This window comes from Corylus avellana, chromosome 9 (assembly GCF_965113065.1).
Source record: "Corylus avellana chromosome 9, dhCorAvel1.hap1.2, whole genome shotgun sequence".
In the NCBI taxonomy this organism is placed as follows: domain Eukaryota; kingdom Viridiplantae; phylum Streptophyta; class Magnoliopsida; order Fagales; family Betulaceae; genus Corylus; species Corylus avellana.
In genome coordinates, this window is record NC_142498.1 from 3,256,694 (window position 1) to 3,270,263 (window position 13,570).

At 37.1% G+C, this 13,570-nt stretch overlaps 2 protein-coding genes across 2 annotated transcripts; one reads left to right on the forward strand and one right to left on the reverse strand.

Annotated features, from left to right (window-relative positions):
* Window positions 1–451: 451 nt before the first annotated feature.
* RDR6 (RNA-dependent RNA polymerase 6) lies at window positions 452–9,268 on the reverse strand. The gene is made up of 3 exons (XM_059604365.2): window positions 9,113–9,268; window positions 2,237–5,038; window positions 452–1,572 (listed from the first exon to the last, which is right to left on the reverse strand). Exons 2-3 carry the CDS (start codon window positions 4,952–4,954, stop codon window positions 697–699), a joined length of 3,594 nt encoding a protein of 1,197 aa, XP_059460348.2. The 5' UTR covers window positions 4,955–5,038; window positions 9,113–9,268; the 3' UTR covers window positions 452–696.
* Window positions 9,269–12,073: 2,805 nt separating this feature from the next.
* LOC148583585 (uncharacterized) lies at window positions 12,074–13,308 on the forward strand. Its single transcript, XM_088510455.1, has 2 exons — window positions 12,074–12,637; window positions 12,859–13,308. Exons 1-2 carry the CDS (start codon window positions 12,074–12,076, stop codon window positions 13,306–13,308), a joined length of 1,014 nt encoding a protein of 337 aa, XP_088366581.1.
* The last annotated feature ends 262 nt before the right edge of the window (window positions 13,309–13,570 follow it).

Below are 13,570 nucleotides of genomic sequence, written 5' to 3' on the forward strand. Positions count from 1 at the left end.
CTCGCCCTTAAGCTCGACTCGAGCTCGAGTTCGAGTAAAATTTAAACAAGCCAAGCCTGAACAAGGGAAGCTCGCTCAAGCTCGGCTCGTTTACACCCCTAGCACCAATACAGGATCAGTCCAAGCCAATATGCATGCTGTTAAAGAGGTCAGAGAAGGCAGGAAGCAAATTCCTTGTCTTTTCCTTTTCCTTTTTATTGAGCAAAACTCTCCAACTAAATATGTAGTAAAATGGTTTGACTTTGACGAGAGAACTCCCATCATTTTGTGTTTCAAATATAACCTAATGGAGTCCAAGTTCTATGAGCAGCAATGCAATAACTTTCTCCATAGATGTTTAACCTGTCTGGGAAAACCTAATTTAGGCATTCAACCTGTATGCATCTACATGGTCGTACGCTATACAAATATAAAAGAAAACAGGCTAAAGGATAAGTAGATGTGATTACAATGCTAGAAAATTCAATTCCGATTAAAGCACAAAACACTTCAACAATTTGATTACAAAGCAAGCAACTTCTTGTAGTCTCATTAGGTAAAGTTCAAAAGGAAATATCACTAGGGCCAAAAAAAGAAGAGGGGAATACCTTATATAACATGGATATACAACTTATCTTTAAGAATGGCAGAGTGGCTTTGCAGCCAAAAAGTTTAGAGCAGCAACAAAAGATAGCTCCATACAGCTTCAAGTGCCAATCATATTCGATCAACAAGGAACCTGGCCAGAGAGTTAATTGGCTTGGCAGAGTCGACATTTCCCATTCCACGTCTCCTAATCTTGATCCGAGCAAGGTAATCAGCTACAATCCAGGGAAAGCTCAACATCACTACATTCTCTGGACCGTCAGGCTCTCGCGACTCCAGCGATTTCTTCACCCACTGTGGATCATAAGTGACCTGGTACCATGCTGATGCCTTCTGCTCATACAACATGTTCTTCTCATCATCAGTGAGTCGCTCAAAATCTGTGTCCATCTTATCAAACAGTTGCCTGAATTCTTTCTTCAGAGCACTGTAAGAATGCTTGAGCTTCTCCTTGAGCTCCCCTTGCTTCCTGCTGTTGTACTTTGGCATGGACCAGATGTGCCCAGTTACAATCTCTTCTTCCCTCCTCACTTTATACTGTCCTAGTAGACCATTCAGCTGCCCATCATAAGAGCACTTTTGATCCCACGCCTCCATAATGAAATCAGTAGATCCTTGAACCACAAGATCTGTATCATAAGGTACATTAGCAGGAACAAAATTTAGCTCTGCAGATGTAGCAACATCTTGATCATAAGCATCCATCATCTGGCGATATAGTCTTCCCAAAATTTTAGTTGACTTGTAAGATTGGTAATCCTCTTTCCCCATAAAATCAGGGTACAATTTCGGTTTCAGATGTGAAGGCATGACGACAAACTGCCCAGTCTTGGGAAAATCAACAGCTGTAGCTGCTAACTCCGCAAGTTTGATACAGTTCTCATCCAAAGCCCCATTGTCACTGCGGTCAGCATGAACCACATGAGCACTGCAGATTACCCCCAGGTTCTCATTCACCATGTTTCTCGCAAAAAATTCTATTATATCCTATGGAATAAACACAAAATATGAATGTGAGAGAATTTCACCGTCACAAACCTGGAATTTGAATAAAGTGTAAAGCCAACAAGAGAAACATACATGTGCACAGTTTTGTCAAAAGTGTATCTATCTTAACTAATCCCCTAGATAGATTGGTTATCATTTTACCCCATTTCATCACAATAACGTGGAAGTGTCTTGAAATCGAACCAACAATATTAAGGAAGTCCACTATGCCATTCTAATTGTCTTAGTAGTGCCATTGACTAACATTATAACGCCATTCATCCTACAAAACTCCGTTATAATGCCATTCAAATTCTCTTAGTTGTGAAAAGAAAGTTATGTTATTTTGAGTCAGCATGGACACTAGCACTTGCATAGTCCTACTCTAGAAGGAAATTTACTATTTTTTCCCATAATATATAGAAGGAAAATGACTTGGAGATATAGGAATCTTATCAACAATATCAAAATGCAGTATTATCTTAATAATCTAGGTCGATGAAGCATAACAAGAAAATAACAAGGATCTTCGTCTAAAGGAATAAGTATGACATCATATCCAAAAAAGAAAGAAAATCTAGCATTGGTAAAACTATGTCATGTTCAAGAAAACAAACATTCATAGAACTTTAGAAATTACAGTCAAACAGGGGGGATCAAGTACCTTAGAAGTGACAGTGCGTGTCAAAAGTTTGGCTTCTGCAGGAGCATACTCCATGGGCGGCCAGCTCTTCTTACTAGGGGGAATGAGATTTTCATCCCATGTTACAAAGTAGAGGTCCCCATCAAGATCACTTCCAGATGCTTCATCTGTGTGGGGCCTATCACCCTTTTGAGGGAAAACAAGGCAATCATATAAATGGTGTAAACCAGGGGCATCAACTGCTTCAAGAATCCTTATATCTCCTGGGTGAAGACAAGGATTTTTTGCTATCACTACGTGCCCTTTAATTACTTGAAGATTTTTCCCCCTCTCAGTAAACCTGGAACCATGCTTTGAGAAACAGTTCTCCAATGATGGGGAAGACACTTGGATATAGCACTGGCCTTGTTCAAGTACCCCTAGCTCGTCTAAGCAGCCCATTAACCACCTTCCTGAAGGAACAAAAATCCTAGTCTTCTCCCTAAGGCCCCAATGTTGTCCAGCTCGTATACAGGTTAGCATGCCTCGTAAATGAGGTTCACTTTGAGGCTCAAATCCTGCACTCAACATTATTGCTGCCACATTTCCTTGCTCAGCACAGGATGCCATCAGAACATCAAATGCCACATCCTTGTCCACGAGCATTTGGTTTAGTCTGGAAAGCATAGAGTCCTGCATTTGCCAGAATATTTCATCTCGAACATTCAAACATGAAAGCAATGTCACAATCTGCCTGTTTAGGAAACCAGGCTGAAACCTTGTCCAAGAACAGATTTCCAGAGTAGTATGTTTTGACTGGAACTTGTCCATACTAGGCCTCAAAGACAGTCGGATCCCATCGCCTTTTGCTGGCCAACAGGCCACAACACCCTTAAAACCAGCATACCTTATCTGATAAGCACATGGCGGGTTTGTGTCCAATTTCAGCTTCTCTGCAACTTCCATCGCAAGATCAGGAGTAAGCATACCAATCCCATCAGAGAACTTGTACGGTCCCTTCTCTATCTCTGGAAGCTGAGGATTAACTTCTGTTGATGGAACTTCCACTGTAGCATATGTAGAGGAGAAGCAAAGACCCATTCTAGCAGCACACTTAGCAACGTTCTTTTGGGAAAACTTCCCCATAAAATCTCTGATGTCAGCAACAGTTGTGTTCCTGTCTTCGGCAAAAAACCAGGCAGAACGGTCCCTAAATTGATTGGATGAGAAGGCTAAAAAATAATACTTCCGACCACATAAATGAAACCCTTCAAACAGGATGGTTCTTACCCTTTGGTATACTTTTGTTCTCTGAGAGTAAGAATTTGACGTTATTTCCTTTACAATAGGAGCAACAAAATATGTAAGAACATTGAAATTGATTGTCTGCATACCTTCATCCATAAATGTAACCCTCAAAAACCGATCAGCAACATCTTTATATTTCCTGAGAACCCTATTAGAAAGCTCAACTTCTGGTGGAAGACAATATGCTTTTGTTGGTGTTATGACCAACCTCCTAACTGCAACAATATCATCCAACTGTTTAGGTCTCTTGAAAAGCTTAGGACTCTTCAACAACCAATCCTGGACAACTTTCAACCTTTTATAGGCATCAAACACTGGGCGTCTGTAAGAACATATGTGCTTAAGTGCAGCCACGTTAACCTCATTAGGGTGGCTTCTCAGTAAATTGAAGAAATTGTCTGACAACTGGTGCTGATTGAAAATGCCTTTATGCAAGACAGCATTTACCAAGAACATTATCTCAAAAGTTATTTCTTCTTTGTAATGAATACAGAAGAAATGATCTGACATGAGCAGCCCAAAATCAGGTTCATTCTGGATCCTAAGCGGGCATCTAAGGCAACTCTCCTGCACTCTTCGTTCCTTAAGATAATCCATGGCCCTTTTCAACTTACCACCATGGCGGGGTGGGATTGAAACCCTATAAGAATTACACCGACTAAGGGCACCACTACGCGTAAAATCGGTGGTTCGGATCCAAGGATCATCATCATCCAACAAATGAAATGGAACAGATTCTTCAATGTCATCATCAGCTGTTCTATACCAGACCAAGGGTGACGAAGTCAACTGCAAAAGGATTACTAGATACGATGTATCAGTATACCGTTTGATCTCAGTGATGTCTCTCACCAAGAACTCCATCTTAAAATCACACTTTATAACTACGTGCTTGTTTGTGCTTTTAAAAGAGAAAGCAGTATCTCTTGTGAAACAAAACTTACATGTCCCATCAAAAGGATCCACCAGAAAGTCAACCCCATAAGGAGGTCCTCTCCAAGCAACAAAAAAATCATCTCGGCTGACCAAGGTTCCAATCTCGACAAGCACATCAGATAACTTATAAGGAGTTGTAGTCCTCCTCCTCTGATTCAAGCGGTACGGATTTTGAGGACCTAAACTAATCTTCAATGGTTTCTCCTCCATAAAAAGATCACAACGCCCCACAGCATCCACAGCCCAAGTTGCTGATTCAGGTGAGGCAAAATGCACAAATGCATGGGGCTTGACCTTTTCGTAATCATCTGATCTCTCAATGCCTTTAGTGTCAATAAACTCAAAATTTGGATAGGACTCTGGAGGGGTCCAAGAAGTTTTCAGTCTGCACCTATAAACTGCTCCAACTTCATCTTCTAAGTATTGCATAAGATCGTTCGCTGTGACATGACTGTCAAACCCACCAAAACTGACTTGACTTACTACCATCTCCCTTTCACTTCTTTCCAGCTCCATTTATTTTCCTTATAATTCTGCAGGTTCAAATCCCACAATTATAGATCGGATCACTCCTTTCAAAGATACATCTCCTAAGTCGACCTGATACAAAAACCCAAAAAGTACATAAGAAACCTTAAATAAAATGGTTGAATATTTATCTTACAACTCAACCCCAAACTAATCCGTTCATGTTACCAAATAAAAGCAATAAAAGCAAAACCATTCTTTTGGTAGCTGAGGATGATGACAACAAAAAGAACTCATTATTGTGATGTATGCTGTTTTGGTTGACAAAAAGATGAACTTGCATCGAGTAAGTCCAATGGTTAACAGACTTCTTTAGTTTAAATTCTTGATTTGCTGATACCAAACAAATTTAAAACATCAAGTTCTTTCTTAAATAATCTACTCACAGACACCAAACAAATTGTACTTTGGAAACAATGCAAGAAAAGACATTTAACAGAAAACACATAAGAGATTTCTGACACCAGGAAAAAGAGAAATTAAGAAACATTGTAACCAATAGCAGTCCACAAGCAAGCAACACTTAAATTTTTGGCATTGAAAGTTCCAGATCTATCTCATTACCTCCAATGTAATGGACTTATATGATATAGAAAGTCACTGAAAACTAAGGTGATGTTTGTCAAACACTAAGGCATTGTTCACACTTTTTGTTAAAAAAGAAAAGAATAAGGATAATATAGGTGCGCAGCTGAACAAGAAGTTGAACAAGCAGTCAACCTCGGCCACTCCATTGGTGGGGGTGGAGGGTTATTCCGAGGTGGTGCTTAATGCGATGGAAGCCGCTCCCTCTATGGGGCTGACTTTTGGGGGTGACAAGAAAAGACTTAAGGATCTTTTTTCGGTAATTGAAGTGGATCGGCATCATGAAGAAGGGGTTTCTGCTTCAAATATTAAGGGGATGAGGGAGCTCAAAAATTTCGAATGCTCCATTAATTTTGAAGCTAGAGGTAGTGGCTCTAGTCAAGGTAAAGCCAGGATTGCTTTGCGGGTTTAGGACTGCTTTGTGGGTTTAGGGCTTATTTGGGGTTTTAGGGGTCTGTTTTGCGGGCTTCGGGCTTCTTTGGGTGTTAGGGTTCTCTTATGAGGGTCTTTTGTGGGTTAGCTTTGGTTTTCCTGTGTACTTAGGGGCGCCTTACGCTTTTTGATATATACAACATTACCTATAAAAAAAAATAAAAAAATAAAAAAAGAATAATGATTGATATAGAAAAGTGAAAAAGTGAAAAAATTTTGTTTTGTAGTGGTTTTTTTATTTGAATAGTAGTAAAAAGTAGATGATATGATATAAAAAATGAGAATGTTTTGATGTTGATTTTTTTGGAAAATGGAGTGAATAGTGTTTAGGGAGGGGTGGTGTTTAACAAACACCACCAAAGTGAAATCTCCTTTTAAACAAAATAAATTAAAAGTACAAAATTCCATTACTGGTTGTTTAGTTGTGAAGTCCAACAAAAGCATTGGAAGGGTAGAATTTGTATTTTTCTCTTTATCATTTTTGAAAGAAAAAAAAAAAAAAAAATCCTTTTCCATAACTGAATAACACAATTTTCATTTATGCGGAGGCTAAAGAGAAGGTAAATAAAATATTACAAGAAGAAAAACATAAAAAAGTTCATATATCAGAATTTCAATTCGGTTAGAAATCCCACTACATAGGCAATATAAACATGTAAAAGAGATTGCTTCTAATCACCCTAATTACTGGCCTATTTTCTCTTGTTCAAAGCAAAAAACGAACCAAAACAAAACAAATGAAATAGTAGCCTAAAGATACAAAAAGTAAGGTTCACAAATTGACCTTGGAATTGAGCAGTAGTATTGAAATTGAAGACATAATTCCAATTCCATCCTTTGAGAGCATCGCTGGAATCAGAATCATGATTCTCACCGTAATTCTACTGAATTGGGAAAGGCTTTCAAATTAAGCATCTTAATTTGTTGGGTGGTGGATCTGGAATTGCAATTAAAAAGGTTCAATTTAGAAGATGATCCCATACACCATTAAAAAACACTCATCTGTTCTACCTGCAGCTCACTTTTTTTATTTTTTATTTTTTATTTTGCACTAGGTATTTGGAGCTTCACTCCAACTAATCCCAGGGGTGCACAGGCCTTGGCAAGGAGTTTCCCGCAAGTGCACCTTGGTTAATTCAAGGGGTGAACCCCCAGTCCGATGGCCCCAAAAAGCAGTTTGCACTCAATGGGTTTCGAACCTAATATCTTGAGGAGCACTCAAAGTCCCTGGTTGTCCAACCACCGAGCCAACCCCTTGGAGTTCTGCAGCTCACTTCTCTCCTTTTTACAACTCTCTCTCTCTCTCTCTCTCCATATTACTTCAAAATTGTGGGTCAAACTCATTCAATTCATTTCATCTTGAGTTTAACATTGTAGTCATATATGCTAATTATGTGTACAAACTAATGCTAATGTTAATTATTTCTCTTTCTCCAAAATAAGAATTCATCTTTGTTTTCAAATTTTGATAACTTGCATGAAAGATGGTTATATAAGGGTTTGGTTGAAAGGCTATTGAGGAGTCTTCCAGTTTGTTAATTATTTCTCTTTCTCCAAAATAAGAATTCATCTTTGTTTTCAAATTTTGATAACTTGCATGAAAGATGGTTATATAAGGGTTTGGTTGAAAGGCTATTGAGGAGTGTTCCAGTTTGGTTGGGTCTGGTGAATCCTATGGTTTTGTCACTCTTCCCCGGTGTCAAAGAGCACTAATTTATATATCTAATGCTGGAAAAGAAGGAAAAGGGAAGAAAAACAATCAGAACTTAGAGAGCAGCAATAATAGTAAAAGACAAGCTAATACTTTTTGAAATACCATTAAATGATGGAGAAAACATGGTCATAGAAACATAATGGGTTGAGTGGCTTCAATTGTGTAGTTCGTTTGTATGTCATCCAAATAACAAAACCATGATTTCCACTTGATTCCAATTTTGATGTATTTGCTTAAGAGGAATGCTAGGCTTACAACATATTTTACAAAAAAAAAAAACTCTCATATAAAGTGTTGTGGCACAACATGATTGAGAAGGAGATGAATCCAAATCTTGAGAAATTCAATCATGCTATGACACATCACTTTGTAAGAGTTATTTTATTTTATTTTTTTGTAGAATATTTTGTAAGCCTAGCATTTCTCATTGCTTAATTGCAACCATAAATCTTAATTCCTATTCCCATAACCAATTAGAATGAAACAATGACCCTAATCCTACTGAACCACTATACACCAATATAACTCAATTTGATCTCTAAGCAACAATACAAGCACATTAAATTCTCTTTAGTTTCCTTTTCTTTTTCTCAATTTATGCAGAAAACAAAATCTAGACAAGAACGAATCATAAAATTGATCTCTTTACTAGCTGAGAAAATACATGAAGATAAAAGAAAGTAATGCGTTGAATCAACAATACCTCTCCTTTGAGCCCAGCAAACATTCACATTAATGCACAACTTAATTTTAATTTTTTTTGTTATTCTCCTTGCACATTGTCCACAACCAAATAAAGAAATCAGATAAATCATGAACAAAATTTTTAAAAGTTTATCATAAAACCTTAATCAATGTAAAAATGATTAAAAGATTGCCAACAAAAAAAATTTGAAATCCTTGCATAATAGCAATCCTATCAATCATGCCATGTGCACGAATTTTCATTTTCCACTTTTTCTTTAAAACTCTTTCTCGGCAACCAAACAGAGTCTTTATAAAACCCTTTATCTATCTTCCCCAATTTTACAGGCAGTATCGAAGGGGATCGCTCCCTTCTCCTTATGAAATCTTTCAGAATATCTCCTTCATATAGTACCATATGAGTGACCATTGGGATGATCGTCCCCGTTTCAAGTAGAACCGATTTCCCTTCGCAGCCTCCGTGTACGCCTCTTCAACCAAAAAACAACAAAACCCAAACACAAATCCCATTGTCCATTTCTTTAACCCACATTTTCCCAGCAGGATCCAAACAGTCTCAAACAAATACCCATAAATCAATGACAATAAAGATTCCAAATTTTCCACAGCAAAAGCAAAACATTTAATAAACAAATATTCCCAATTAATGCAACAACAACAAAAAATCACAGAATTAGGAAATTGGGAAAATTGAGAAAAACCCAACTGACCTTTCAAGCAATTGCTCATGAAAACATCGAAACCGTCCTGAAAATCTTAGAGAGAGAGAGAGAGAGCGAGGAGGTGCGAGTGTGAGTTTGTTAGAGACCGATGAGAGACATAAAACAAGTACGTGACTTGTCTTTTTGGGTTAACTTCTTCAACAAGTTCTTAAAGTATTCCCAGCAGACTCCTTCCCTTATAGAAAGTCTATCCCTATGTATAGAGAATATGTCCAAAAAAATCACAAAAAATGTCACACAGCAGATTTTCTAAATGAGCCTCAACCATGAGAATCGCTACAGTAGAACCCAAAGTATAGGGTTCTACTATTGTGATCCTTGTGATTATTAAATTCAAAAAAAAAAAATTTTCTCTCTTCTTTACACTCTTCTCTCCTCTCATATATATAATATAATTAAAAAAACAAATATTTTAATGATATAGGGAATGATTAAAGAAAGCTATTGGGGTGTATTTTGACATAAGGAAGTAAAAAGTAGTTTAAATTTTTAAATATAAAAAAAATGACGAGGAAACTGTTGAGAATGCTTTTAGAGATTTTAGAGAGAGACAGACAAAGAGAGAGACTGTCTGGGGAAAAGTGTGTTGCTTTTCTTTTTCATTTCCCGCTTGAGGAATGCTATGGTTCACAATCTCATAAAATGATAATATTTAAAATGATAAAAGAGAGATTCTTCCATATTTAAAATTCACAAATTATATTTAAGTGAAATTCTATTTAAAATTCTTCACGCAAAGACAATATATATATATATATATATATATATATATATATATAGGAGAATGCTTTTTTGCATTCTCCCTTAATTTTTTTTTTTTTTTAAATCAAAATGATAAAGTGAAGATGGTGAGGAGATGGTGGGTAGAATGCACCGAAGCATTCCTCATATATATATATATATATATATATATATGAAATAGTCGAAATCTCTCTTAGAAGTACTTTAATATTGTGACATGTAAAATGAACTCATACTTTTAAAATAAATAAGCCGATTTTTTTACTCATAATTTTTTATAATTAAACCGTTTTGACCAGTTTTTCCTTTTTTTTTTTTAATGAATTAAGTGTCTTAATGCCTTAAGATCTCTCCCTTTATTAAAACACAATTTTTCCTTAATTAATGCCTTTTGACATTTCTTTTTATTAACTCACGTTTATCTCTCTCTCTCCCTAAATCACCTCTCTCTCACTCTAAACGCATGTCTCTCCTTCTACGGCAATAACAACGTTTCAAAGCCCTTTCCTATAGAAGTTGACTGTTGCACAAAGTTTATTTTGATCGCTTTCATGGAAAGCGGGGAGAAAAATATGTGACTCTAAACTGTTATTTAAGGTATGAGATATTCTAGATGGATGTATGTTTGTGCTTTTATGTATAAATTTGTAGCGATCGTGAATTGATTATCTTTTGTTTGTTTTTTGATAAAAAATTTTTTTTTTACCAAACGTCGTTTTAAATTAGAGATTAGGTAGAGATGAAAATGTTTCCGTTTTGTTTTGTGAAATTTTTTGCTCAGCTTTTTTTTGTGGGTATTAATCTATTCTTCATTTTAATGGTTTATAGTTTTTTTTTCATGTGCTTTTTTGAATGTTCTGTTTTATTTGTATTAAAATATAATAGGTATTACACCAAAAATATTAAAAATTTATGCTAATTTTCTATTAATAATTTGATAATCAAAATTCATGTTTTCTTGCCTTTTTCTAATTTTCTATTAGTTTTCTTGCTTCTTCTTTTTTTTTTTTTTTTTTTTTATGCTTTTCATTTTAAACTACATATATGGGAACAAAGAATTTAGATTGTTTTAATTTATTTTTTAGATTAAAAATGGAAGACTAAAATTTATTTGGTTGTTGTATAGAAAAGGAATAAAAACACTTCCGAAATTTTGAATAGATAATTAACTGTTGAACCTTATGTGAGATGATATTTTTAGCATTAAGTAATGAGATTTCACTAATTTTCCTTATATGAGATTTCATTAAGTTCAAAAATTTATGGTTTTGTCATGATTTTGAAAAATTTATTGTGCTTTAGTGAAATGATATTTTTAGCATTAAGTAATGAGATTCACTAATTCTCCTTATAGAGAAATGATAAAGGCACAACTTTTTTGTACAACTTTGGCACAACTTTGGCTAATCTTCCGCAATGGAACTATCTCACTAGTGTACTTCGGGCTTATGAAGCGGCTTCGGGACAGAGGCTCAATAATAACAAAACATTGCTATTCTTCAGTAAGAATACTTCACTCGTGGCTAAGAGAGCAATTTTGGAGGCCTCCAATCTTCCAGATACCCAAATATATGATACTTATTTGGGACTCCCTGCTTTAGTTGGGAAATCTCGGATGGCCGCTTTTAAGAGGATTACTGATCGTGTATGCAAAAGGCTTAAGGATTGGAAGCTGAAATTTCTATCATAGGCGGGCAAAGAGTTCTATTGAAAGCAGTTGTTCAGGCCATACCAACTTACTGCATGAGTGTTTTTCTTCTTCCCCGTGCTCTCTGCATGAAGATAAACTCACAAATGCGCAAGTTTTGGTGGGGTCATAAAGAGAATGATAGTCGGGTAAACTGGATGAGTTGGGGGCGGTTGGGTTGGTCAAAAGAACGTGGCGGAATGGGATTCCGGGACTTTATTTGTTTTAACAAGGCTCTTTTGGCCAAACAAAGTTGGAGGCTATGGCATCAACCGGATAGCTTGGTTGCAAAGATAATGAAGGCCAAATATTATCCGGATTGATCTATTTTGGAGGCTAGGGTTGGACGGAGGCCTTCTTTTGCATGGAGAAGCATTCAGAGCTCTTGTGATCTCCTAAGTGATGGTTTGATTTGGAGGGTGGGTAATGGCAGCAAAATAAGAATCTGGAAGGATAGATGGGTTCCTATCCCCACTACCTTCAAAATTACTTCCCCACCTTCTCTCTTAAACCCAGATGCGATGGTTAGTGAATTAATTGATGCTAATACTAAGGGATGGAATCGGCCTCTTTTAGAAGCTTTATTTTCGGAAGATGAGATAGCTAAGATTCAGGAGATCCCGACCAGCTGCACTAACCAAGCGGATTTACTTATTTGGAGGGGCACAAAGACTGGGATTTTTTCGGTTAGGAGTGCATATCACTTGCAAAAGGAGAAGGAAATTTCTGTCATGGCCTCAAGCTCTACCCCAAAACTGGGAGGAGTAGTTTGGAAGCGATTATGGAGCATGCCGGTGCCTCAGGTGGAGAAAAATTTTCTATGGAAAGCATGCCACAATTTCTTACCGACTCGCGAAAATCTCTTTGAAAGGAAGATTATCTCGAACCCTCTCTGCCCGGTTTGTAGTTTAGAAGTTGAGACGGGGTTTCATATTTTATGGCAATGTTCGTCGGCCATGGATGTGTGGTCTATGGGACACAAAATTTTTCAGAAGAGCTACTTCGCTGGGCCAGAATTTATGCAGGTGGTTATGTCTCTGTTTGAGAGGTGTCCCCAGGATGTGCTTTGCCAATTTGTGGGTTTGGCATGTCGAATTTGGCTAAGGAGAAATGAGTTTGTTCATGGGGGGTTTTTTTCACACCCTAAACTCCTTGCGGCAAAAACTGAGTCAGCTATACAGGATTTCAATTTGGCCTAGGATCGGGGAGTATAGAGTATGCCTTTTCGTGAGGAATCATCTGGGGTGCTTTGGGCTACTCCTCTGCCGGGATGGGTAAAAGCTAATTGGGACGCTGCTCTGGATAGAAAGTCGGGCTGGATGGGGCTGGGCGTGGTGATCCGAGATCCACATGGCGGCATGGTGGCGGCATGGTGGCGGCAAGGTGTGCGGTCCAGAAGGGGAGCTTGGTCCCGGCAGCAGCTGAGGCGCAGGCTTTCCTTTTGGCTGTGCAACTCTGCTGTGAGCTGGGCATGGCTAATGTCCACTTCGAAGGAGATGCAAAGTCTGTAATTGACTCAGTTAATTCGGCAACTTTAGATTGTAGCTGGATGGGGCATGTGATTGCGGATATAAAAGTAAAGCTAAGGGCCCTTCATCAATGGCAGGTCTCTTTTGTTCGAAGGGAGGGGAACACAGTGGCTCATCTCCTTGCGCAGTTTGCAGTGAATAATTGTGAGAATAATTCATGGCTGGTAGTGCCGCCAGCGTGTATTCGTGATGTTTTGATATCGGAGCTTTTCACTCCGACTGATTGATTCATTAATGAGAAATCTCTATTATCTTCAAAAAAAAACTTTGGCATAACTTTTCTCTTATTTTATTTATTTATTTAGAAAACAAAATATAAAATATAAAAAATTTCTGAAGCAATAACATCCTATATGTTCCTTTTTTAATTTGATATTTTTTATAAAATAAATAAATAAAATTAATGACCATTTTTATGAAGAAAAATACCATTTTTTTTTAAAAAAAAAATGCCAAATAAAAAAAGGACCATATAAGATGTTATCGCTT

What these genes read in the sequence shown, in the direction of transcription:
- RDR6 (XM_059604365.2), bottom strand. Translation starts at nt 4,954, where the DNA reads ATGGAGCTGGAAAGAAGTGAAAGGGAGATGGTAGTAAGTCAAGTCAGT. An exon ending in CACGCACTGTCACTTCTAAG is followed by an intron (nt 1,573 to 2,236) that starts GTACTTGATCCC and finishes TTTATTCCATAG; the next exon opens with GATATAATAGAATTTTTTGC.
- LOC148583585 (XM_088510455.1), top strand. Translation starts at nt 12,074, where the DNA reads ATGGTTAGTGAATTAATTGATGCTAATACTAAGGGATGGAATCGGCCT. An exon ending in TTTGCCAATTTGTGGGTTTG is followed by an intron (nt 12,638 to 12,858) that starts GCATGTCGAATT and finishes TGCTCTGGATAG; the next exon opens with AAAGTCGGGCTGGATGGGGC.